The sequence below is a fragment of the Geotrypetes seraphini genome, chromosome 1, assembly GCF_902459505.1.
Source record: "Geotrypetes seraphini chromosome 1, aGeoSer1.1, whole genome shotgun sequence".
Taxonomy (NCBI): domain Eukaryota; kingdom Metazoa; phylum Chordata; class Amphibia; order Gymnophiona; family Dermophiidae; genus Geotrypetes; species Geotrypetes seraphini.
This window is the reverse complement of record NC_047084.1, coordinates 237376304-237404237: the sequence shown is the minus strand read 5'-3', so window position 1 is coordinate 237404237 and position 27934 is coordinate 237376304. Positions and strand designations below refer to the sequence as shown.

The following is a 27934-nucleotide window of genomic DNA, read 5'->3' as shown; positions in this document are numbered from 1 at the left end:
GGTATATCACACATGCCAATTACCAGAATCTTTAAAAATCAGTGCAATTCAGTTGCAATTTCCCACTGCACACATGTGATTAGATATTTGGAGAATGTAGATATTCTTATTTATGATAAGTCAAAAGATTGTCTGAGTCAGCCAAAAATATATCAGTAAGTCTAGTCAACCTTTCACGGCTCTATCACCACTTCCTCAGGACTAATTATGATCTGTACCTGTTGCTGGGGGGGGGGGGGGGGAGATAGGTTTTTGTGGATTTTAATGTGGTTACCATTCATTCTAAAAACAAAAGCTAGTAAGCTGCTTCCTACCATGGGCATGTACGGCTCCAAACATTGTATAGCTGGGCATGTCCACTGATCTGGAAGTTAACTTGGCACCAGCCAATATTAAGAACTGTTAACAGTGCATAAAGTTAGAACAGCTGGTTATGCCTTCCTAACTTTATATGTCAGCATAGACAGTAAGAGGACTGAATGTCACGCTAACCTGGCTAATTTGTCTCTCTGCCCTATATTTGCCCTGACCCAAACTAAACCTAGCTGGTTAGGCGATGGTCATTTAGCGACGCTATCTGTTAAACGCCACTGAATATTAGCATCCAGCTAGCTCTCTTTAACCAGAAATGAGCCTTTTCTGATTGTACGTTATATAGTATATCTATCTATCTTTTTTTTTCCAATTTCTAGACTGTTCTCCCAAGAGAGCTCAAAATGGTTTACATGAGTTTATTCATGTACTCAAGCATTTTCCCTGTCTGTCCTGGTGGGCTCACAATCTATCTAATGTTTCTGGGGCAATGGGGGGATTAAGTGACTTGCCCAGGGTCACAAGGAGCAGCATGGGTTTGAACCCACAACCCCAGAGTGCTGAGGCTATAGCTTTAACCACTGCGCCACACTCTCCCCTTTGGAATATCACCCTAATACGCGTAGGGAAGGGAAAACAACTCATATACATTATTTTCCCATCTCAACCAAAACATATCTCCAGGAAACACACTAATTAAAGAAGGGCACCTTTTAGATGGCTGGTATATCCACAAAAATTGCTTTTAGTCCAAGCAAATGGCTTTGAAAATTGTCCTCACAGAACGTGAGAAATGACCTCCTGTGGCTAAAAAAGCTGCAAAAAATCTTTAGTTCTGAGGGTCATGCTAATGCCAAGGGAACAGTAATGGTCAACGCTAGAGAAGTATGAGAAGCTGTAATTAGGAGGGCCAATTTGTGCTTTTCCAACCATCCTATTCATTTGTGGCTGAAAACACTTCAAACATTACCTGATATGCGATGAAAATACTGCAACACCAACACAATTAGAGCTACCAAAAGAAAGCATCCCATGACATATACCTGATGAAAAAAAAACAAAAAATCAGTGTTATATTATTCCACAACATTCCTGAAGTAAGAACACCATCAGCACAATATGAAGGTCAGCAGGATAGTAAAAGATGTAAACATACCACTGCCGACTGTAAAAGGCTATTCCAAGAGACGGTCAGGTAAAAATACAGCAGAGCCAATGAACACGGGCTAACTAAATCTTGTTTGCTGTGAGTCCAGCACCTACAAATAAAAGACAATTCCTGCAATTAATATTCTCATCTTATTTTGTAGGCCCATACTGCACAGTTTTGGACCTAGCTCCTGAGGCTTCAGAAATGATATTATGGATAGAATGCAAATACAACCACAAAAAACAGGGAGGAATGGAGGGAAATATAGTCCAAAAATTCAAAAATATCACTCCAAAACAAAAGCACCACACAAGCCAAGAAAGCTAGCTTATTATTAGCGAAAGAAAATCCTCGGACAAACAGAGAGGTGTACCCACACTCTTCCACCAAAGCATCATAGGCAAAAAACTTTTGCACAAGTTTAAAGTTAGCAGGTGGGAGCACATAATAGCCGAGAATGATTAATGGTAAAAACCACTGAACACAAACAGGCCAGGCCGACGATTGTTTCGTGGCCGGTAACCACTGCTTCAGGGTCTTAGCGCCAAATCCAGGCTATCAGTACACAGATCCTAACTGCTGCTTTCAATGATATTTTTTTAATTTTTAGCATGCAAATACATACTTATCTAGGATAAATCAGTGTCATGTGGGTAAAAGCAGAACATAACAAGCCAAAACTAATAAATAAAGCAACGATGCTTAAGTGTCGGCACATAAATTTATCTCTTCATCTTTCATATCTTATCAAGACCTCCAACAGCACAGTTAGCAAGCAGAAACTGGCAGACAGGATGGACCAAAAGGCCTTTTCTGCAGACATCTTCCATAACCATGGAGTAGGTTCTCATATCATTTAGTGGAACATTTAGAAAGATAAGAACATAAGAATAGCCATACTGGGTCAGATCTAGCACAGTATCCTGTTTCCAAGTCAATCCAGGTAACAAATACCTGGCAAAAACCCAAATAGTAGCAACATTCCATGTTACCAATCACAGGGCAAGTAGTGGCTTCCTCCATAGGTGTCGGAACGGGGGTGGCCAAAGGGGCTGTGGCCTCCTCAAAAATTTAGCCCTGGTGGTCCAGAGGTGCAGCGGGCAGGAGCAAACTTTCCGCGCTCCTGTCCGATGCTAACCTGGTGGGTGTCGGCAGCCACGGGATGCATTGTCTTCTGCCGCTTTATCACTTTGGTTGTTCTTCTTTGTATCTTTTCTAATTCTGTTATATCTGTACACAATACTCAAGGTGAGGTTGCAAAATGGAGTGATACAGAGACAGTATAACATTATTGGTCTTATTTATCATCTGTTTCCTAATAATTCCTAGCATCCTCTTTACTTTTTTTGTTTCCACTGCATACTGGGCAGAAAAGTTTAGTGTACCATCTATAATGACACCTAAATTTTTTTTCTTAGATGATGCTGAAAAAACATGAGAAGGATCCCTTCTTTAGATGTGATTTTATAGGGTCCTGAAACTTCAAAAAAAAAAAGACATCTTTTTAATGTTGGTTCAGTAGAAAAATCATGATTCCAGCTTTCTCAAAGACCAATATACCTACTTCAATTCTTTTTGTCTCTTTTATCATTTCTATCTAATATAATAAAACGCTAGCCGCGTATGCGCACTCCCTCCTGCGTGTTCCGTTTTACATGCGCTGTAGGGTCCCGCTGGTAGGAGTGCGCATGCGCGGCTACCGTTTTATTATATTAGATATTGGCTGCTGGTAGGGTTCTGTTTAGGGTTGTTTTTCGTCCTGTTGTTCAGTCTGGCCTGCACCCTGCTCGCCTTGCCGTATTGTATTTTTAAGTTAAAAGATGCGGCAGTGGCTCCTCTCACGATCCCCGCCTGCGTCGGACTTCCGACGCAGGTGGGGATCATGAGATGAGTCGCCACCGCATCTTTCAATTAAAAAATACAATACAGCAAGGCACGCAGGGAGCAGGGCAGACCAAAGCTCCGAATTGAACTGCCAGTTGGCCAGCTCCCTTGCCGGAGTTATTTTTCAGTTTACAGGTGCCGCCGCAACTCCTGTCACAAGCCGCACCTGCTTCAGAGAAGACTTCCGATGCAGGCAGGGATCGTAAGAGGAGCCGCCGCGGCACCTTTAAACTGAAAAATAACTCCGGCAAGGGAGTTGGCCAGACCGCGGGAAGATTAGGGGGATGGAGAAATCCTGCTGCTGCACAGGGAAATGGAGGCGGAGGGAATGCTGTGGCTGCTGCACAGGGAAGTGGGGGGAGGGACTGCTTTGACTGCTTTAGACCTGGTCAGATAGTCTTCTTTTGTCACCCTGTTTCCTGTATGCTTGTAGGAAATAAAAGCTTTTTTTTTTTCCTGCAGAGATCTCGGATCTTGTCAAGGAAAAAAAAAAAGCTTTTATTTCCCACAAGCATACAGGAAACAGGGTGACAAAAGAAGACTATCTGACCAGGTCTAAAGCAGTCAAAGCGGCAGTCAGAGAGGCCAAGATTCAAACAGAAGAACAACTAGCGAAAAACATTAAAAAAGGGGATAAATCCTTCTTCAGATACATTAGCGACAGGAAACGAAACACAGATGGGATAGTACGTCTCAGGAAAACAGACGGGACCTATGCAGAAACTGATTCTGATAAAGCCAAACTACTAAATGAATACTTTTGCTCAGTCTTTACTTGTGAGGCGCCGGGGACCGGTCCACAACTGCAGGCAAGGCAAACCTCGGAAGACCCGTTTCAAAACTTCAAGTTTACACCCAGCAGCGTCCATGGTGAACCGCTATCCGTGCTGTTCAATCTTTCCCTAAGTACCGGAAAAGTCCCCATGGACTGGAAAACAGCTAACGTCATTCCATTGCACAAAAAAGGTTGCAGAACGGAGGCTGCGAATTACAGACCGGTCAGTCTCACCTCAATAGTGAGCAAACTCATGGAAAGACTTATTAAACAAGAATTAGATACGATCCTGACCGAGGAGAATCTACAGGATCCCCAGCAGCATGGATTCACAAAGGGAAGGTCCTGTCAATCCAATCTGATCAGCTTCTTTGACTGGGTTACAAGGAAACTGGATATGGGGAAGTCTCTAGACGTCGTGTACTTGGACTTCAGCAAAGCTTTTGATAGCATCTCACACCGCAGATTGTTGAGCAAGATGACTTCGATGGGATTGGGAGTGATATTGACGACATGGGTCAATGACTGGTTAAGCGGTAGAATCCAGAGGGTGGTGGTTAACGGTACCCCCTCCAATACATCGGAGGTGACCAGTGGAGTGCCACAGGGATCGGTCTTGGGACCGATCCTTTTCAAAATATACATAAGAGACCTGACTCAAGGGCTTCAAGGTAAAATAACACTATTCGCCGACGACGCCAAACTATGCAACATAGTAGATAACAGCACCTTACCCGACAGTATGGAGCAGGACCTGCTCTTATTGGAACATTGGTCCTCGACTTGGCAGCTGGGCTTTAATGCCAAAAAATGTAAGGTCATGCACCTTGGCAGCAAAAACCCATGCAGAACTTACACTCTGAATGGTGAGACCTTAGCTAGGACTAGGGCAGAACGTGATTTGGGAGTAATCATTAGTGCAGACATGAAAACTGCCAAGCAGGTGGAGAAAGCTGCATCCAAGGCTAGACAAATGGTGGGATGCATCCGTAGAGGTTTCGTCAGCCGGAGGCCCGAAGTCATAATGCTCATGTACAGATCTATGGTGAGACCTCATCTTGAATATTGTGTTCAATTCTGGAGACCACGTTATCAAAAAGATGTGCGGAGAATCGAGTCGGTTCAGCGAATTACCACCAGGATAGTCTCGGGACTCAAGAACCTCCCATATGAGGAAAGACTGAATAAACTGCAACTATACTCGCTCGAGGAACGTAGAGAGAGGGGGGACATGATTGAGACTTTTAAATATATCACGGGCCGCATCGAGGTGGAAGATGATATCTTCTTTCTTAAAGGACCTTCAACCACAAGAGGTCATCCGCTGAAAATCAAAGGTGGGCAATTTCATGGCGACACCAGGAAGTATTTCTTCACCGAAAGGGTAGTCGATCATTGGAATGAACTTCCATTGCAGGTGATTAACGCCAACAGCGTGCTCGATTTCAAAAAGAAATGTATGTGGGATATGTATGTGGGATCTCTAGCCGGGTGAAGTCTGGGGGTGGGTCATTAGCGTGGGCAGACTTGATGGGCTACAGCCCTTTTCTGCCGTCATATTCTATGTTTCTATGAGGGGAAAAATGCTGCTGAAAGGGAAATGGAGGGGGAGGGAATGCTGTGGCTACTGCACAGGGAAGTGGGAGATGGGAAAAAATGCTGCGGAACAGGGAAATGGAGGGGGAGGGAATGCTGTGGCTGCTGCACAGGGAAGTGGGGGAGGGGAAAAAATGCTGCTGAACACGGAAATGGAGGGGGAGGGAATGCTACGGCTGCTGCACAGGGAAGTGGGGATGGAAAAAAAATGCTGCTGCATAGGGAAATGGAGGGGAAGGGAATGCTGCTTTGGCTTTTGCACAGGGAAGTGGGAGGGAGGGAAAAATGCTGCTACACAGGGAAATGGAGGGGGAAGGAATGCTGCTTCGGCTTCTGCACAGGAAAGTGGGGAGGGGGAAGGGAAAAATGCTATTGCATAGAGAAATGGAGGGAGAGGCAATGCTGCAGCTGCTGCACAGGGAAGTAGGGAGGGAGACAGGAAGAAAGACACAGGGGAAGGGAGAGAGACAGACAGCCAAAGGGGGCCAGGGAGTGAGACAGACAGAAAGAAAGACAGCCGGAGGGAGAGAGACAGAAAAAAAAGACAGGGGTAGGAAGAGAGACAGAAAGAAAGATAGACATATATTCTAGCACCCATTAATATAACGGGCTTAAAGACTAGTTTAAAAATAATTCCTTAGACGTTCTGAAGAAGAAAATTGGTTCTGTAATCTGGATCAAGCAAGAACTCTCTTACCACTTCCCCCTGGCATGTCTCTTGCCTCAACTACAAGCCCATTTTATGATAGGTACCACACCATATTGTTTTTTTATACCCCGCAATTGTCTACTAGGAATCATTGCTGCTTACATAAGATTAATAAAGCTTGCATAAGTTTATAAGGATTCAAAACAGAACATATTGAATAGGATACTATAGAGCTTAAGTCATGAATCAGACAATATAGAGCTTAGGTCTTGGTCTACGGTGAGAATAGATGTATTTTTAGTGCCTTCCTGAATTGAAGGTAGAAAGGGATCTGTCACAAGCTGACCAGTAGGCAATTCCAAATCTTGGGACCTTGGAACTGGAAGGTGGACTTGAAGAGGGATTTCTTTTAGACTTGATATGAAGAGGGAAGCGGCAGTTTATAGTACTGGGTCTTTCTTGAGTTGTAGAAGGAATGTGTTACTTGAATGGCAGAAGTTAGTTCAGCAAGTGTAGCTCTGCCAGTAGTGGGCTGGTCCTTTCAGACTGGGTCTTGCAAAGGATTAGTCTAGCCGCTGTATTCTGGAGTAACTGCAGTCTTGTAAGACCTTTCATTGGGATGTTATTGTAAAGAGAATTGCAGTAGTCTAGATAAGAAGCAGGACTGCCTGAACTTATATCTTAAAGCATGTCAGGCTCAGGGCTGATTTTATCCTCAGTTGTCTCAAACTGAAGAACAGTTATTTTACCGGTGAGGTGATCTGCTCTCCCATGGTAAGATACCAGCTCTGCGGGTGCAGCAAATACTTGTGCATCCCTCAGTACTGAACAAACTCTTAAAGATCTCACCTTTGGAGGAAAGGTGGAAGAAGAGAGATATGATAGAGACGTTTAAATACCTATGTGGCATAAGTGCATATGAGGCAAATCTCTTTCATTTGAAAGGAAGCTCCGAAATGAAAAGGCATAGAATGAAGTTAAGAGGTGATAGGCTCAGGAGTAATTTAAAGAAATACTTTTTCTTTTTACAGAAAGGGTGGTAGATGCATAGATTATTCTCCCGGTAAAGGTGGTGGAGACAAAGACTGTATCTGAATTCAAGAAAGCTTGGGACAGGCACATGGGATCTCTTAGGGAGAGGAGATAGTGGATGCTGTGGATGGGGAGACTGAATGGGCCATTTGGTCTTTATCTGCCATCATGTTTCTATGTTTAGTATTGTACTATTAACAGAATCTTTTATTAGGCCATTTATGTCCCAAATATTTAGATAATTGCCAAGTAGACGAGGATATCTTTTGTTTCCTATCAATATATTTGAATTGTAGCAAATGGAGTGGACAGTAATTTAGATGAGGGAGTAATTAAACTCTGATCTATATTCTTAAGTACTTTATAGGTATCTATCACCTTATTTCCTTTTTTGTTTTGTTTTGTTACATTTCTTTATACTACCTTGGAAAGTGGACTAACACTGCCACCACACCATTTCACTCAAGATGGGATTAGTAAGAAATGATGGTGGTAAATTTCTTTACTCTAACTTTTTAACCCACTCTAACATAAGAAGTTGCCTCCGCTGGGGCAGACCAGAGGTCCATCCTGCCCAGTGGTCCGCTCCCGCGGCGGCCCATCAGGCCCATTTAAAATTACTGTACCAGATTAGGAGATTCTTACCTCTTAGCTTAAGAAATTAAAAAATATAGCAAAATAACAAAATGCAGTCTAACCTTTTGTACAGCTCACCAAGGATGGACATGTTACTGGCGCGAATGGTAGTATCAATTTTTAAATGGTCTAGAATGTATCCTGATAAGGCATGACCCTCTTCAATTAGCATGGCCAAGTTGAAGAAACCCTAGAATAAGTATATGCACATGACAGAAATGAAAAATCACACCATATTAGAAAATGCATGGAAAGTTTCAATTAGAACCTTTATTTTTCTTATGAACTGTTTCACTACTACTGTAATTTTTTCTAATGTGATACTCACTGGATAAATATTATTGAATTTGTTGGCCCACATTACTCATATCTGAGTTTTTAATTTACACAATAAGATAGGTAGTGGTTTAACAAATCACTAAACTCCTGAAAGAAAAATCTTTGCCATTTTCATTGGAAACATGGGCAAATCATTTTATTTCTCTCAACTTTTGGCAGCCTTCATTATATTAATAATGACCCTTATTTTACATGCACTATGCACTATTCATCTTGCATAAACATTTTAAGTCCCTATTTTGCAAGGCTGGGATATGCATATACTAAAACCAAGTGCGTGCAAAAAGCAAAGGGGCATGGTCTGGGTGTGTTTTGGGCGAGCAAGGACCAAGGCATTTTCATAGATGTTTATTCCCTATTCAGAAGGGGGAATTAACATTTATGTCCTAAAAGGTTGACATTAGGAGTTACACCTGCTATCAAGCAGTGCTCCACTGGAGGGAAGGGGGAGAGGATTGCTCCTTAATCCCCCATAGATTTTTTTCTGCACCAAATGTCAAATTGGCAAGGGAAACTGGTCAATAAGATGACTTCAAAAGAAACCAAGCCGCTGTGTACAGGCACACACTTTCGCTTTTGATCCAGTAGAGATAAGAAACTGGGCCTGCACACAGCGGCTTGGTTTCTTTTGAAGTCATCTTATTGATTTACTCATCGCTAATTCAGATTTTGTTTGCACATTATAAGGACATTTACAAAACAGTGTTCCACAGTGAGGAAGAGAACCCTGAGGCAGGCCTTACGGCCGAAACATGTACATGTCGGGACTTGAGTAAATAAAAAGACTGAGCACCACAGGTCTCCCCCTTTGTTTTTCTTAGCAAGTATCATAACACCATGAGATTGCTAATGTAAATGAGTCCAAGTGCCACTGCAAGTTGATACTTATTGATATTAACTTGCGGTGGCACTTGTATTTATTTCGTTGATACATATTTTTCACTTGTTGTGTTTAATGTAAATGAGTCACCACAGGTATCTCAAGCAACTTATAATATCAGCCCTGTGAACCTTATTCTCGTGCATCTCCTTTGAAGTTGGGAGGACAGTGGTGGTTGAGCGAGCATGAATTTAGGTCCCTGGATTCAGAGTTTTAAACAGGAAGCCTTGTTGGACCTTTGCCTTCAACAACTTCGCACGGGTTAAACTGAAGTGCCACTGTTTTTATTATTGAATCCGATGTCACACCAAGAATTGTTTTAACTGATTATGCATAAGAGGAATTTATAAACCAGGCATAAAATTTATAAACCAGGCATAAAATACGTTTATTTTCTAGAAAATGTTATAGGCAACTTGTTATGAAATTACCCTTATAACACCTACTTTTATGAGCTATAAAGGGACTTCTATAAATAGCACTTATAATTCAGCATCATAAAAAAACAGTGCCAAGTCAATTCCCAGCTGAAACCTGGTATAAATGTTGATGTGCAAGTTAGGCACACTACTGCTACTACTATTTATCATTTCTGTAGTGCTGATGCTGTGCTGTACATTCAACATATAATAGACGGTCCCTGCTCAGAAGAGCTTACAATCTAAATAGGACAGACAAACAGACAGAATATATGGGACAGAAAGGGTTGGGGAGTTTCTTGCAGAGAGAATATGATGGACACAGGGGAGTAGGAATTAGGAGTTGAAGGCAGCCTCGAAAAAGTGGGCTTTTGGCTTGGATTTGAATACTTCTAGAGACGGAGCTTGACATATTGACTAAGGCAGTCTGTTCCAGGCATACAGTGCAGAAAGAGAGACGGGACGAAGTCTGGGGTTGGCAGTGGAGGAGAAGGGTACAAATAAGAGAGACTTACCCGATGAACAGAGTTCACGGGGGGGAGGGGCTTAGGGGGAGATAAGTGAGGAGAGATATTTAAGGGCTGCAGAGTGAATGCACTTGTAAGATAGTAAGAGAAGTTTGAACTGTATTCGGAAATGGATGGGGAGCCAATGAAGTGACTTGAGGAGCGGTCTAATGTGGGTATGGCGGCTCTGGCAGAATATATGTGGTGCAGCAGAATTTTGAACAGATTGAAGGGAAGAAAGATGGTTTAGTGCAGTGGTTCCCAAACCTGTCCTGGGGGACCTCCCAGCCAGTCAGGTTTTCAAGATATCCCTAATGAATATGCATGAGAGAAATTTGCATACCTGTCACTTCCATTATATGCAAATCTCTCTCATGCATGTTCATTAGGGATATCTTGAAAACCTGACTGGCTGGGGGTCCCCCAGGACAGGTTTGGGAACCACTGGTTTAGTGGAATACTTGAGAGAAGCAAGTTGCAGTAATCTAGGTGAGAGGTGATGAGTGTGTGGATAAGGGTTTTGGTAGTATGCTCGGAAAGGAAAGGTCGGATTTTGGTAATATTACAGATAAAGAAGCAACAGGCTTTATCAGTTTATTGAATTTGAGCAGAGAAGGACAGAGAGGAGTCAAAGATTGGCCTGAGGCTGTTGCAAGCACACAAGACAGGGAGGATGAGAGTGTTGTCCACAGAAATAGAGAATGGGGAAAGGGGGACGTGAGTTTAGGTGGAAAGATAAGGAGCTCAATCTTAGCCATAATCAATTTTAGATGGTAGTGAGACATCCAGGCAGCAGTGTCAAACATGCAGGCTGAGACTCGGACCTGGATTCCTGTAGTGATATCTGGTGTGGAGTGGCTGATCTGGGAGTCATTGGCTTAGAGGTGATACTGAGAACCATGGGAAGAGATCAGTGCACTGAGGCCACATTCTTTAATTCTGTGTAGAGAATGACACGGGGAAAAAATTTGTCCCCGTCACCGCCCCGTCCCTGCGACCACCATCCCTGTCACCGCACTGTCCCTGTGACCATTGTCCCCGTCCCGTCGCCGTCCCCGCAATCACTGTGCCCGCCCCGTCCCCACGACTACTGTCCACTCCCTCCTTCCTAATGTGAGGAAACATGCACGATCACGGATCGCATGGTCCAGAAGCACCCACCTGCCCGATCGCCGCGTCCTGCCATCTCCCTCCCTCCATCTCACCTTAGGTGCCTGCCGAGTCTGACTTTAATTCTTCTCCCAGCCACACGCTTTCGATAAGCCACGTGCACGGCTGCTTGAGCCGTTGAATCTTCTCCTCTGACCCAACTTCCTGTTTCAGGTTGCGTCAGAGGAGATTCAACAATTCAAGCAGCTGCACATGCGCGACTTATTGAAAGCGTGCTGGGAGAAGAATTAAACTCGGATTCGGCAAGCACCTAAGTTGAGGTGGAGGGAGGGAGATGGCAGGACGTGGGATGCGGCGATCGGATGGGGATGCTGGACCTCGTGATCCGTGCTGGCTTCACTGCAGAGACGAGACCATTCACCGCTCCATGCGGCGGTGAATGGCCTTGTCCCCGTCCCCGCAGTGACCACTAATTTTCTCTTCCCGTTTTGGCGGGTTACCCGTGGCTACTCGCGGGTAACAACAACTGTGTCATTCTCTAATTCTGTGCACTGCTTTTCAGAATGCCCCTGATGTTACAGATTAAGTTAGGGCTAGATTCACTATGCTATGCTCTCCAACCCCGACCCGATTCACTAACTTCCTGGCCGATCAACTTCCCACCCGATCTGATCCACGCATGTAAATGAGGGGAAATGGCATGCAAACTAGGAAGGCAGTGATTCACTAAACAGAAGAAGGAACATCGATTGGGCTGGACAATCCAAAAAGAAGCGACTGCTGAGGACCAGTCGCTCACGTCCTTGCCAACTGTCCTGCTCTCTGCCGCCCTTTAATCCCAGCCCTGCAGCCCTGAAATCCCAGTATCAAAACAAAAATAAAACATTTTAAACACATCTCCCTTGTGCAAAAAGCACACGAATGCAAGCTCTGCCGATTCTCCTGCTCTCTGCCACCCTTCCCTGCAATGCAAACCCATGGTTTTAACCCGTGGGTTAAAAGCGTGTTCTGTTCCATCTGCAGCATGTTCTGTCCTGGCTAAAGCGTGTTCTGTTCCATCTGCAGCGTGTTCTGTAATGGCTAAAGCGTGTTCTGTTCCATCTGCAGCGTGTTCTGTCCTGGCTAAAGCGTGTTCTGTTCCATCTGCAGCGTGTTCTCTCCTGGCTAAAGCGTGTTCTGTTCCATCTGCAGCATGTTCTCTCCTGGCTAAAGCGTGTTCTATTCCATCTGCAGCGTGTTCTGTCCTGGCTAAAGTGTGCTCTGTTCCATCTGCAGCGTGTTCTGTCCTGGCTAAAGCGTGTTCTATTCCATCTGCAGCGTGTTCTGTCCTGGCTAAAGCGTGTTCTGTTCCATCTGCAGCGTGTTCTCTCCTGGCTAAAGCGTGTTCTGTTCCATCTGCAGCGTGTTCTGTCCTGGCTAAAGCGTGTTCTGTTCCATCTGGCTGCAGCATGTTCTGGCTAAAGTGTGTTCTGGCCACTCAAACCTGCAGTCATCCCCCCTCCCCTTTGTTTTGACCTCGCTTGCGCGGTCTGCACATACATCTGGATCGCTCTGCGGTTGGTGTGGGGTGTGCCTCTGATCAAATAATTTGCATGAGGACTGTTTAGTGAATTGGTCGCCCAGCAAGACTCGGCCATGGATTGCCCACGGATCGGATCGGAAAGGTGAGTTTAGTGAATCTAAGCCTTAGCTAAATGTAAGGAGTGCTAATTAACTTCAACACTTGGTTGTTAGCACCCAGTTATTGATAGTTAAGAGCTTATTACTTAATTATGTTGTGTTGTCCCAGGCATGTATGTGCATACTTGATAAAATACATGACTATGGGCTAGATGCACTAAAGTCAGCAATCATGGCTAAACGTGTTTTCACAGTTTTAGTGACAATCACTTTTACCAACCCGATTCACAAAACAGCCCACCACGTGTTTTCACCCGTTTTCTGATCCGGCCATGCAAATTAGCTAAAACCCCATTCAAAGTAGCCAAGCTATTGATGCATTAACATTGCTTGGCTATTCCAAAAACAAGGGGTTTTATTGATCGGTAAAACCGACAGGTCTAACCTGTCGGTAACTGTGGCTTGACTAATCAGGGCCTGGATATAGCGGGAGGTGCCTAAGGCCTGATTGACTCTTGGGAGGGGCCTTAGGTGACAGAACCAGTCAGGGCCTTTGGCCCCTCCCCATGCATCACATGATGCCCCGGGGAAGGGAAGGCTCATCATTTAGGACAGGCGGGCATGAAGCAGAAACATTAGAGTGGGCTTCCTGTTTCCAACTTTTTAAAAAGGTACGGGGAGGTTTGGGGGTTTAAGAGTGAATCCAGTGGCAGGAGGGAGTGGACATTTCTCCTGCCATTTTGGTGGGGGTTTGGGGGGCAGGACAGTGGCTCTGGGGTGCTTAGCATGGGGTTGGGCCATGGCGTGGGGGTGTTCTGCCTATTTGGGGGAAAGTGGAGGGGATTGGTTTGGGGGAGTTGGTGACATGGGGGGGTGGCAGGACTGGGTGGGGCATGGCACAGGAGTATTCAGCCAGGCAAGAGGGAGTGGGCATCCCTCCTGCCATTTTTGCTGCAGTGGGGTGTCATTCGAGAGGGTCATCAGCGCGAGGGGGTGCTTTTTTTCTTTTTTTTTTTCAATGGGGCAGTTTGTGCGTGTGTCAGATTGATAGGCCAGTTACAACAATTTCGTAAAGTCCTAAAAACCTTATTATTTACACAATAATTTAACAGTTTCCCTAAACAAATGGATTGCCATACAATATTTACTTTCTCCTATGCTCTTGTTTGCTTTTTGCTTGTTCTTTAATTACTTGCAAACTGAATCGAGCTCCGTCGGGAGATGCCCTGGTATATAAATCGAAGACTAGATTAGATTAAAAAAAAAAAAAAAAAAAAGAAGCCCTAACAGCAGTGACAGGAGGCTGCTTCCCCTGTCACTGCTGTTAGGGCTCTGCGCATGTGTCAATTGCTCACTGAGTGATTGATCTGTCGGGTTTACATGCAAATGATTTTCACCTCTGTGCAAATCATTTTTATGCAAACTTGATAGTACATCGATCGCTCCTGGAGAATCAGCCAGAGAATTGGCCAACAGCGATCCAGTCGGTTTCTTTAGTGCATCCAGGCCTATGTACTAAATTTTTACAAGCATGCATATGCGCAGAGCCACACCTGCCTATTTCACATGTGCCTTCCTAGCCCAGATGTTTTCTTACACTCTACATGTGCTTGCAGAAACTGTGAGTCTTCCCCACTCTTGGGGCAGTAAATGCTTTCTTCCTTACCATACCAAGTCTTATATCCCACAAATGTCAGCTAGGAATCATTGCGGCTTACATAATATTAGAAATGCTACAGAGACATAGATCATACCAAACTCATAACCAACTCAGCTGCAGTTGTTCTTGCTGTGGCTTCACTGTTACAATCCCCGCCAGAGTTCCCTATTTGCATTACAGCTCACACTGAGGATTCACTTTATAATATCATTTATATGATATATATTTGACTTGTCCTATGTTTGGCACGTGCACCTCTCTAGATATCGTGGTAATCTTTTATCATACCAAGCAGTCCAGAAAGCGATTTCTCTAACTTGTGTATTTACACAGAAACAAAGAATATGCCATATTTAAGAGATATAAGGCCTTTATGGCTGGATATTTGAACATTTCTCATTTAATATTTAAGGGAAATATGCTTAATGCATCTAGTCCTCAGGTTTGTGCATGCCTCCTGGTATTTTAGCCTTCAAACCTCTCAAGTCATTCCATACCTGTGAATCTCCTTGCAAAGCAGCTTGAGTGTACATCCAGGCTGATAATTCAATGTCTTTGGACTGATTCGGATGATTATAGTAATAGAGGTCTCCCATTTTCAGATAAGCTGTGAAAAGTAGGCCAGTGTTAAAACTTGAGGTAGACAATTTGAACATTCACAGTGACTGAAATTCCAACACATTGTTAATTGTGTCATTTCAATGATGTTATTTTACTGTGTTTTAGTTCAAAAATGTTTAAAACGCATAAATTGCCTGGTAGTAACACTAAAATGTCAGTAATATCAACATAGCTCATTTACAAAAAAAGATAATCAAATGTTGTTTAACAGTAATATAGAAGCATAGTGACCAAATAAGTATGTAAAAGTGTGAGATAAACACAGAAGTTCTACTACTACTACTACTATTAATTAATATTAATATATTGAAGAACTAAGGCCGATATTGGGCAGACTTGCATGGTTTGTGTCCCATATATTACAATTCAGTATAGGATGGCCTAGGGAGGACATTGATGGGAACTCCAGCAACTTGGAACATGAGAACATAGCTGGGCAGACTTTACAGTATGTATCCATAAACGACAAGATGGTTGGATGGGCTGGAGTTAGCCTCGATGGCAACTCCAGTAGTTGGAACCTAAGGACAGTACCAGGTGGACTTTAAGGTCTATGGCCCAGAAATACCTCCTTTCCAATCAAGCAGCACTATGGGGTAAAGATCTAGAACAATTGCTCACGCCTTCCACTGATGGGGAATTTAGGACACGCCTAAAAACATATCTGTTTCTGATGTATCTAAACAACTGACCCGTACAATTCTATCTCTTCAATATCGGTTACCTTGAACTATTAACTCAATCTCCCTCCTCTGTCAAGTTCGTTCAACCTGTACCATCTTTTAATCTTTGTACCATCTTTTAATCTTTTGTAAACCGCATAGAACTTGACGGTCCTGCGGTATATAAGCTGTTATTATTATATCAAAGAAAAAAAAATCAATTTAATTTAATCATGAATTTATAATGCATGTAACTAATGGGCAGACTGGATGGACCATTCAGGTCTTTATCTGCTGTAATTTGCTATGTTAATATGTATGGAGATGTAATGTTAATAATATTCATATAAGAGCTGGACCATACAAATTCCAAGTAATTGCTGAGAAAATGTCAAAAACTGTAGGGGGTTACTTTTTATATTGCCTCACCCTGTATATGCCTACCCCAAAGCTCCAGAGTGTTACACCTGCTCCTAGGTGGAGGTAAACATTGGAGGTGCATGGTGGGAGCCTATTCAATAATGGTATCTAGGGTAGTTCTTGCTCCAATCATATGTTGAGGAAGAACTACCTGATGTTCAGGCTGGTTTTATAAAAGGTCGAGGAACAAGAGACATTATTGCCAATGTTAGATGGATATTGGAGAAGAGCAAAGAATACAAAAACCCCTTATACCTTTGCTTCATTGACATAAATGTGCATGAGATGAATCTCTTTCATTTGAAAGGAAGCTCCGGAATAAGAGAGCATAGGATGAAGTTGAGAGGTGATAAGCTGAAGAGTAATCTAAGGAAATACTTTTTTACAGAAAGGGTGGAAGATGTGTGGAACAATCTTCCAGTAGAGGTGGTGGAGACAAAGACTGTGTCTGAATTCAAGAAAGCGTAGGACAGGCATGTGGGATCTTTAAGGAAGAGTAGGTAGTGGATGCTGTGGTTGGGAAGACTGGATGGGCCATTTGGCCTTTATCTGCCATCATGTTTCTATGTTTCTAAGGTCAAAGTAGGCATGTTTAGGAGTAGAGATAACCTCAGGCGTCACTAGGAACTACTAGGCGTGATTCTTCAAAAAACTGGCCTACATTACTGGCGCCTAAGTTTTTTCTTAGGTGTGGGAGCTGTGATTCTGTTAGTGGCGCTTAAGTGTGATTGATATGTGGCTAGCACCATTTTTCTAGGTGCCAGCTGATTTAGGTGCCATTTACACAATCCGATCCCTAAAGTTTGTCTTGAGTAGACCGTAAGCTCTGTTGACCAGAGACTGTCCCTTATTTGCTTGTGCACAGTGTTATATACATCTTGTAGCACTATAAAAATGCCCTGGTCAATATTCAAAATGATTTAACTGGCCAGAAACAGCTGCTGACTGGTTAAATCACTTGTTCAGGGCTATCAGCTAATTTTCAACTGGTTATCATTACTGAAAATTAGTGGTTAACGCTTAATCGAAAAACGGCTATTTTTGAGGCGTTCTAGGGCAGAGTCAGCACTTGGCCACTTAAATACTGATATTCAGAACTTTACTGACAGGGGTAACTGCAAAAATGGGACTGCGTAAAACACAGTCCTATCTTCATGCAGCAACCTATGGCCAGTTAAGTTCTGAATATCGACTTAACCAGCTATGTGTTAGCTGGCACTAGATATTCAATGCTGAAGCCCGAACATGGCCAGTATTACACATCCAGGAATAACGCTGGCGGTGATCAGCAAAACGTTCACCACCACCAGCTGAATATTACTCTAAGAAGAAGTAGTAGTTGTGTAGTATCTAAACTTACAATAAAGGCAAAGTTTATGTTCTAAAGGTTCTACATTTCAGAAGCCTACACTGCTAGAACTAAGGCCCAAATTCTGTAACCAGTGTCTAATGTTAGGCACCTATTTCGGTTGCGCCTATCTAAATTGATTAACAAGCTCAATTAAGTGTTTTAATCAGCAATAATTGAAACTGAGGCGTCTATCAAGAAAGAACGAATCTGCAATAAGGCGCCTCTAAAAATTTAGGCGGCCTTCAAAAAAATAGGCGCTATGCATGTTTGGCGTGGGATTGGCTACATGTTAGGCGCCTTGATGCAGAATCGCTGCTCTTAAGCGTGCTTAAGTGCTCACATAGGCACCTAGCTTTTAATTGTGCCTAGAGCTGGCCTATTTATTGGGCGCCTCCAAAACACGTGCCACTCAGTGTGATTCATTAAACAGCACCCAATTTTACTTGAATAGTGCTGAACAGTGCCTAAGTCGGCACCTATCTTTTGGGCGCTTCTTATAGAATGTGCCCTTAAGTGCCCTGTATTAGTTACAGTTACATAAGAACATAAGAGTTGCCTCTGACGGGTCAGATCGGAGGTCCATCGCGCCCAGCAGCCCGCACCCGTGGCGGCCCATCAGGTCCATGACCTGTTAAGTGACCCTGTCTTTCCTGTACCTACACTATGTCTATCTGTACCCCTCAATCCCCTTATCCTGTAGGTATTTATCCAAACCTTCTTTGAACCCCTGTAGCGTGCCCTGCCCTACCACAGCCTCCGGGAGCGCGTTCCATGTGTCCACCACCCTCTGAGTAAAGAAGAACAGTTCTGCAGTAGATGTTTATTTTGTTGTGTTTTTATTTGGTAACATTTGTATTTTATGCCTTAATGCTTATTTTGTAACTCGACTCAAATTATTTTGGTGAGGTGGGTCACCAAATAAAGTAAAGTATGCTTGAAAGAAATTTGGTTATACGTACCAAAGGGGGGAGCACTGATTTGTAAAACTGAAAAATTATAGTATCTTCGTACACAGTCGGTGGCTAAATATCTCTTTGCCAGCTCCTGGAAGAAGAATGATTTTATCAGTGGACATCAACGGGCAATATTAAAACAAAAGCAATACTCATGCACAAATGCAGTGATTGCCAGTGGGTTGACTTACAGGCCTCTCTTCACAGAGGAATGCTAAGTTTGTCTGTGACATTTCGATACCTGTCTCTGCAGTTAAAATGTAGTACAGCAGAGCTTCATGCCTAGAACAGATTAAAACAGTGGAATAAGAACAATTTGAATTGGTATGATGCTCCATTTTCAAAAAATTGCACTGTTCAAAATGTCAAAAGTCAATATGTATGATCAAAATGCCATAAAGGGGAGACGGTAAAGCAAGGATCTGACAGATCTAAAGTACAAGACCTTAAAAAGGAAAGTGCCGACTTTATTTTGGCAGCCATGGCATGGGGTCCGCAGGGATCCTCATTTTCCTCCTACAGACCCCATGGATCCTGCTCACCCCAAGGATCCTTGTCCTAACCCTCTCCCATGGACCTCACTAATTCCATGGATCTTCGGCTTATCCCCCTCCCACAGACACAGCTACCAATCTGCTAAATCCATGGAGTCCACGGGAGAGGGGTTAGATACTAATACCACTATTTATTGCTTATATGAAAGGTGTATGCAGCGCTGTACATTTTGACATTTAATAGACGGCCCCTACAATCTAACTTGGACAGACAGAAATGACATATAGGGTTAAAGATGCAGAACCCAAGGTGAGAGGAGTTAGGAGATAAAGGCAGTCTTAAAGATGTGGGCTTTTAACTAGGCCTTGAACACTGCCAGAGACGGTGCAGCAAGGTAGAAGGGATGGAGTCTGGAATTGGCAGAGGAAGAAAAGGGCACAGACAGGAAGGACTTATCAGCTGAGCAGAGCTCATGGGTGTGTGGGGGGGGGGAATAGGGGAAGAGAAGTGAAGAGAGATAGTGAGGAGCAGCCGAGTGAGTGCATTTGTAGATCAGTAAGAGGAGTTTGAATTGCATTTGGAAACGGATGGGAAGCCAGTGAAGTGATTTTAGGAGAGGGGTAACATGAGTATAGTGGCTCTCACGGAATATGAGTCATGCAGCTGAATTCTGGATGCATTGGAGGGGAGCAAAATGTCTAAGCAGAAGGCCTGAAAGTAGCGAGTTGCAGTAGTCTAAGCGTGAGGTGATGAGGGAATGGACATGGGAGTTAAAGTCAAGGATTCATGGGGTAAGTGGGATTCATTGGGTTCGCGAGAGGATCCCCGTGAACTCCACAATGCAGCCATCAAAACAAAAGGTAGGGCTTTCTTTTTAAGGCTTTGTTCTTTAGATCTGCGTGATCCTCGTTTTACCTTCTCCCACCATAAAGCTCTATTTTCAGCCATTACAATAGCCTCGGTGGGGTCTGCAGTGCTTGCTATGTACCAGAATGAACATCTCTGGTGCATTAATCTATTTTGGAATAAGATTCTGAACAGGTTCAAAATCACAGATTTGAATCTGAATCTATAACATATGAGAAATTAGTCTTCCTAAGGTGAAATATCTCGGTATAGTACACAAATTACTTATGAACTATTTGCTTAAAATTATTTTAATATTTTTGCTCTAAAATTTGATTCAGTTTTCTCTTTGTCCTCATCTTTCTTAACAGTTCAGATGTTGTAGCAGCTCGTTTTAGTTTATTTTTAACGTCGGTTCTACCTAAAAAGAGGCTTATCAGATAGCATTCGTCCCTGAGTGAGTGGTGGCGTAGCCTAATGCTTAGAGCAGCAGGCTTAGATCCTGGCAAACTGGGTTTGATTCCCACTACAGCTCCTGATGACACTGTCAAATCACTTAACCCTCCATTGCCCCAGGTACAACAACAACAACAACAAAAGATTGTTAGGGACAGAGAAAGTATCTGCTTATAATGTGTACAGTATTTCCAATCTGTTTGTTCAGGTGACGTTAAAAGTTTGTAGGGTTGGACATAGTCTTTTAGTACCTCTTAATAGAAGCCTGCATTTTTTGCCTGTTTTTTTGCCCCAGATTTTGTACCAGGTAGAGAGGGGGGGATTTTCAAATGTTGGGGGTGCTTAGGCCTACAATATTTTATTCAATTTTTAGTGGGGGATAACATAAGGGAGTTTGTTGACTTAAGAGCCCAGTATCATTTAGAGTCAAGTGATCTTTTCCCTTACTTACAAGTAAAGAACTATTTGCAGGGTCATTTCAAATGTCACCCTTTGAGCAGTATTTGGCACAGCTGGTACAGTGAGGCTGTATTTACATGCTGTATAAATTCTTACACACTGATAAGGATAGGAAGACTGCATATATGAATGCATGGGAGGGGGATCTTGGAGGGCTCTTACTACACAGGATTGGGAGCACATTTCTTCCCAAATCTATCATATTGCAGTGGCCCCAGTGTTGGTTGAAAATGCTCTTAAGCTTTTAGTTTGATGGTATTTGACCCCAGTTGTTATTGGCCAAATGCATGGGGGCCACTGAAAATACATGTTGGAGGGGATGCAGATCTAAGGGGACTTCTCTTCACATCTGATGGGCATGTTATTTACAAACATTGGGGTACAGTCTTTGCCTATGTGAGTAAACTCGTTCATTTTCCATTGCTACAGCTGGTTGAGACAGCTTTACTAGGCACACAGGTTTAGGTGTTGGATGCTACCCAAGATAGATTTGTTCTGTTGGCCTTTACGGCAGCTTGAATGGTGGTCACCCAATATTGGAGAGGTCCTGTTTGACCCACCTTGACACTTATGAGGGAGAGACTGGGAAGGGTTTGTACCCGGTTTCGACTATTTGCTATACTGACCTGGAAGTGACAGCAGTTTATTGCCATTTGGGGACGGTATTTGGAAGTTGAAGGACAAGTGGATGATGAGTCTGGTTAAAATGGGTCCACTGATGTTACTCTAGTCTTGGGGGAAAGTTGATCTAGTACAGGGCTGCAGGGGTTGGTTTGTGGTTCAATGATTGTATGGTATTCTGTTACCTTTCTTTGGTCTATTTTGCTTATCAAATAATTTAGATGTTTTTCTGGCATGGATGATCATAGTTTTTTTTAACCCTCCTTACCTTCGTTTTGTATGTATAATACATACAAAACATTTTTAGGTTCTGTAGGGGGGATACATTTTTAGGATACATTTTTAGGTTCTGTAGGGGGGGGGTGGAGGGGAGATGGAGGGTTGGTTTCTTCAAGATCCAATGCCATGGTGCTATGTTCATGCTGATTGAAATGTTTGATGTGCTATATGAAAATTGGATGTTTCCTGTATTCTATAAAGTTTCTCCTTGTGGGAAGGATGTTTGTAACCTCACTGTGCACGTTGACTTTAAATAAACAGTTACAAAAAAAGTAAATGTAGTATAGTTAGGATGGTTTTATAAGCACATAAGCAAGCCTCTGCTGGGTCAGACCAGAGGTCCTTCACGCCCAGCAGTCCGCTCACGCGGCGGCCTATCAGGTCTAGGACCTGTATAGTAATCCTCTATCTATATCCCTCTATCTCCTTTTCCTTCAGGAAATCATCCAAACCTTTCTTGAATCCCAATACCATACTCTGACCTATCACACACTCTGGAAGCGCATTCCAGGTGTCCACCACCCTTCCTAGCATTGGTTCTAAATCTGTCCCCTCTTAATTTTTCCGAATGCCCTCTCATTCTTGTAGTTGTCGAAAGTATGAAGAATCTGTCCTTCTCCACTTTTTCTATGCCCTTCATGATCTTGTAAGTCTCAATCATGTCCCCTCTAAGCCTCCGCTTCTCCAGGGAAAAGAGCCCCAGTCTCTCCAATCTTTCAGCATATGAAAGGTTTTCCATACCTTTTATCAATCTCGTCGCTTTTTTCTGTACCCTCTCGAGTATCGTATTAGAAAAACCAACCCCCTCTTTTGCAAAACCATAGCATGATTTTTAGCACCGGCCACGGCGGTAACAGCTCTAACATTAATACACTGATACCGGGATACATTTGTATCTACATTTGTATCTACATTTGTACCCCTCTATCCCCCTGGAGGATAAGGGGATAGAGGGGTACAGATATAACTTGAGGTAGGTTATAGAAGTAGGCAGAAACCACTTCACAGGTCGCAGACCTGATGGGCCGCCGCGGGAGCGGACCGCTGGGCGAGATGGACCTCGGTCTGACCCAGTGGAGGCAACTTCTTATGTTCTTATGTACAAGGACATCAAACAGTTTTACTGGATTTTTCTTGTAACGTTAACACCCAGATGTTGTTATAGAAAACTCTCCTTTTGCATGATATTGAAGCGCCCTTTATAGAATTAACTCCATAATGTCTTTATGAAAACCAAGGGGTAAACCAGCAGAAATCGCTGCAAGATAAACCCGTGGCCATTTATGCCTGTGTGCATAAATGTTAACATGTAAAATAATATAGATGTAAATTGTGGTTGCCTGCACTCCACCCTAACTCTACTCCAGAACATGCCTACACATGAGGTACAAAAAAATACACACCTTCTTGGCACTGCACATACCTGTTACTCATAGAACCATTACTAGAGGAAGGCTAGTAGTTTTAGTTGACAGATGAAAAGACAGAGGTAAAACGCTCACATGTATAAACAGAAAATGGAACACTTCAAAGCATTTCCTCTTCTTTAAATGTCTGAGGCTGACAGCTTTTCTAGACAAAAGCCAACCCATTCGTCATTATGGCCATTAGTCAATAAACACAAACAGCAATTTATTCATTTTACTTAAATGACTTAATAGCTTTCCCAAATAAACACTGATCAAAGCCACGTACAAATCATTATACAATCACAATTCATGAGAAATGCCAGACTTACCATGACATTTCCAGATATGCATCCAGAGCTTTTCTAATAGCATGGCCTAAATATCCATTATGTTCTGCCACTTGTTTTACCAAGCTGTAATACACAAAAAGAAAGAAAGAAATATTGACTTGTACAGCTAAATCTTTATTAAGGACATACTACAATGAGTCAACTAGCATAGAATCTTCTCTTCAGTCATTTTCAGGTGACTATTGGCTTTTCCACACAGAGAATGCCAACTAAATCTTCAAAAATAAACATTACCTTTGGCTGGAAACCATCTATCAACCAATATAGAAACATCTAGGAGCAAGTAATCATCAATAACTAACATCTTTCTCTTTTACTTTACAAATTTATATCTGATTATCTCAAAGTCTATACAGGTAACAAATGAACATATATACTTAAAACATGAAATAACAAAGATTCATTACAAATTAAAACTAATCAAATACAAATAATACATACAAAAAAAGGAAATAAAATTAACACACCAAACTAAAATGCCATCATTAAAACCACTCATACATTAACAGTAATGCAGTTATCTGGTTACCCTTAAGAACATAAGAATATCCTTATTGGCTCCAACCAATAGTCCATCAAGCCCAGTAGCCTGTTCTCACGGTGGCCAATCCAGGTCCAAAACCCAAGGAGTAGCAACATTCTATGCTACCAATCCAGGGCACATAGTGGCTTCCCCTAAGTCTTTCTCAATAACAGACTATGGACTTTTCCTCCTGAAAATTGTCCAAACCTTTCTTAAAAACAACTACACTATCCGCTCTTACCACATCCTCTGGCAATACGTTCCAGAGCTTAACTATTCTCTGAGTGAAAAAAAAATTCCTCCTATTGGTTTTAAAAGTATTTCCGTGTAACTTCATCGAGTGTCCCCTAGTCTTTGCAATTTTTGATGGAGTGAAAAATCGATCCACTTGTACCCGTTCTGCTCCACTCAGGATTTTGTAGACTTTAATCATATTGCCCCTCAGCTGTCTCTTTCCAAGCTAAAGAGCCCTAATCTTTTTAGTTTTTCCTCATATGAGAGGAGTTCATCTCCTTTATCATCTTGGTCGCTCTTCTTTTCCTAACAATGCTTCTAAATACTTAATATAAGGCCTATATGAAAGGTACATGTATATGCCCCCTTGCATTTGCATGCCAGAGCACTTATTTGTGCCTTCACAGAATAGCACTTAGGACACTAATATGCAAAAGTGCTACTTTTGGCATACATAGTTGTTCCAATGGATGATTGAGTATGGGTGCCTAGTTATAGGAAGTAACTTAATACTTTGCCCAAAGTTAGGCATCAGGATGTTGCGAACTAAGGGCCAGATTCTGTAAATGGCGTCTACATCAGCAGCATCTACAAAAATGGACGTCGGCTGCGTGTCAATCATGCGTAGGCACTGTATAAATATTGTCTGTCCCCATACACCTTATGATGAAGACCACAAACCATTTTAATAGCTTTGCTCTGGACCAACCCCATCCTTTTTATATTTTTTTGAAGGTGTGGTCTCCAGAATTGCGGTGCCAGGCAGTTTAGCAAGCATCTGCCTCATGATACAGCCGTTTAAATACCTACGTAAAATAAATGTGCATGAGTCGAGTCTCTTTCATTTGAAAGGAAACTCTGCAATGAGAAGGTATAGGATGAAGTTAAGAGTTAATAGGCTCTGGAGTAATCTAAGGAAAAACTTTTTTACAGAAAGGGTGGTAGATGCATGGAAGAGACGGTGGAGACAGAGATTGTCTGAATTCAAGAGGGCCTGGGATAGGCATGTGGGATTTCTTAGAGAGAGAAAGAGATAATGGTTACTGCGAATGGGCAGACTATATAGACCATTTGGCCTTTATCTGCCGTCATGTTTCTATGTTTCTAAATGTGCAGTAACAGCAAAATCTATCATACTTTATTAAAAGGGCCCCAGAGTAATGCTACTGTTTTAACATTTGTCTTTTTCTAAAATGCATGATCCCACTGCGTGTTTAGGAAAATATGAGGCTTATAATCGAAACTTAAACATGTCTAAAAATCCACCCAAGTTGGCACTTGTGTGACTAAAAGACAGGTTGTCCAAGTACCCATAATCAAACTGACTGGTCTTTTTATGCCTCTGAATGTTGCTGTGTGCCCAGAGCTGAAAGAGGCGTATTTGGAGGAGTGGTTAGGGCAGTATGTGGGCGGGATGAGGTCCGACCTAGACTGCAGGGATAATCGAATGTTTTACTAGATATCCTGGACAAAACTTAAAAGTTGTGAGTTAGACGATGTAAAAACAGGTATAAGTGCCACAATGGTATCTAAAGTGACCAGATAACCACTACAGAGACAAAGTAAAGACCCTCACACACTCCCCCAGTATTCACTGACCCCCTCACTCCCCTACAAAGATCAGAATAAAAAAGTACATGCCTGTCTCCACATCAGCACTTTGTATAGGAAAGCCTAGTAGAGCTGCACACATGTGTCTTAAATAGCCTGGGACTAGTGAACCATAGAGAGGAGGACCCAGGCCCATAAGCCACTCTAACCACTACATTTATGGTGGAACATGTGTGTCCACCAAATCCCCCCCTCCAAACCCTACTCTACTGCCATATAGGTGCCACTTGCAGCCATAAGGGCTAATGGGGTTGAAGACATGTGGGTATAGTGGGTTTTGGGGTGTTTTGGGGGGCTCAGCATAACCTATAAGGGAGTTAACCTATAAGGGAATTCTAGTGAGATGTTTATCTGGCACCCTTTTTATGAAGTTCACAGCAGTGCCCTCTACGGTGCCCCACTGCTCTGCTGCCATGTCTGGGTGGCCAGTCCATTACAAGACTGGCCCCTCCCATGTCTAAATGATCTTGTTCTGGGCGTTAGGGACTTGGATGAAATTTTGGTAAAAAATGTGGTATAAACATAGACATCCTGGTAGACTGGATGAACAATAGGAGGGAGGGATAGGGGTACGATAAGACACCAAAGGTAGAACAGGACCCTGTTCATACATACGAGTCTCACATAAGTCAGATGTTCGTAGAATGGGGACTGCCTGTAGTAACAAGCTGTGAAAACTAAAAATGAAGGTTATTATAACTATCAGTCTTTCTTTGTAATCATCTACCAATTTTGGTTGGCTAGTGATAAGTAGTCACTAGGGTTAAATGAATTACACGGTTCAAGTCATCAAAAAACAATATTTTGCTGAACCTAAAATGCTACCAATCAGAAGATACTTTTTATTGTGATCTGTTACTTACATTATAGCCTTCTTGGGATCTCTAGGGATGTTTTCCAAACCTCCTATCATATAATAATGAGAACAATGCATAGCTCCTTCAAAATGCCCATCTATGGAAGCTCTATGGAAGTATTGAAAAGCGCGTGTCTTTAAAAAAAGAATGAAAAGACAAATTGGTTAAGCACACTTTACAGATCACTCTTAAGTATTCTAAGACAAATAAGATTCAACATTTGGAGATAAATGTGGTGTAGTGATTAGAGCTACAGCCTCAGCACCTTGATTCTGGGCAAGTCACTTAATCCTCCACTGCCCAAGGATTGTGAGCCCACCAGGACAGATAGGGAAAATGCTTGAAGTACTTGTATGTAAACCGCTTTGAGTGTGGTTGTATAACTACAAAAAGCTGGCATACAACTCCCTTTTCCCTAAATAATCTAATTGACTACTGTATAAGACAGCATTTTAACTTCCAAGAAATCCCTTGCATTATTGATTTAACTGTGTTGAATACCAATGTTAGTTGCCTCTATTTCAAAAATATATCAAAAAGCTTTAGAAAACCCCACAATCAGCAAGATTTAGCATGAAATAACAACAATCTTCTCTTCAGAGATTATTTACCAAAAATTAATGTCCTGCGTTTGGGTCTTCTAGGGAGAAAATACTTACTGTACCAGAATGTAACTTGCCATGAGCTACAACTGAAAAAAAAAAAGGTGTGAGCTAAATCCAAAATCTCTTCCTTCTTTCCTTTTTACAGAGCAGAGAAATACAGTTGCCCAATGGTTAGAGCAACAGTCTAAGAAACAAGTAAGCCAGGATTCAATTCTTCCTTCTCTCACTATCACTTATTGCTACTTTGGAAAAATTACTTTGCCCTCTATTGCCTCAGGCACAGTTTAAATTGTAAATCCATTTGGGCAGGGAACTAACTTTTGCGGGTATTTGTAACCTGACTTGACCTTGGGATTTGGAAAAGGCACGTCATTAAAGAGGTCATGCTATACCAAACATGCCAAGAATGAACATACATGAACAGAATATTGGCATAAATCTTATATGTGCATCTAAATGCCAATTTTCCAGTAATGTCCTACTATTTAAAATGGCTCCTAAATGTGAAGGTGTAGGGTTACCAGACGTCTGGATTTCTTCGGACGTGTCCTCCTTTTGAGAACATGTCTGGGGGTCTGGATGGCTTTTTAAAACTTTGTGACACCTAATCTAAT

General features: G+C 42.5%; 1 protein-coding gene across 1 annotated transcript in view; it reads right to left on the bottom strand.

Moving 5' to 3' along the window:
• The window catches only part of SEL1L3 (SEL1L family member 3), a 122424-nt gene that overhangs the window by 6214 nt on the left and 88276 nt on the right, over positions 1-27934 (bottom strand). The window contains exons 16-23 of the mRNA XM_033948101.1: positions 26722-26849; positions 23470-23553; positions 18767-18857; positions 18582-18666; positions 15066-15175; positions 8097-8224; positions 1469-1571; positions 1283-1355 (exon numbers count right to left, since the gene is read on the bottom strand). Of these exons, the coding sequence (XP_033803992.1) occupies positions 1283-1355; positions 1469-1571; positions 8097-8224; positions 15066-15175; positions 18582-18666; positions 18767-18857; positions 23470-23553; positions 26722-26849 (802 nt within the window). The remainder of the gene's footprint in view (positions 1-1282; positions 1356-1468; positions 1572-8096; positions 8225-15065; positions 15176-18581; positions 18667-18766; positions 18858-23469; positions 23554-26721; positions 26850-27934) is intronic.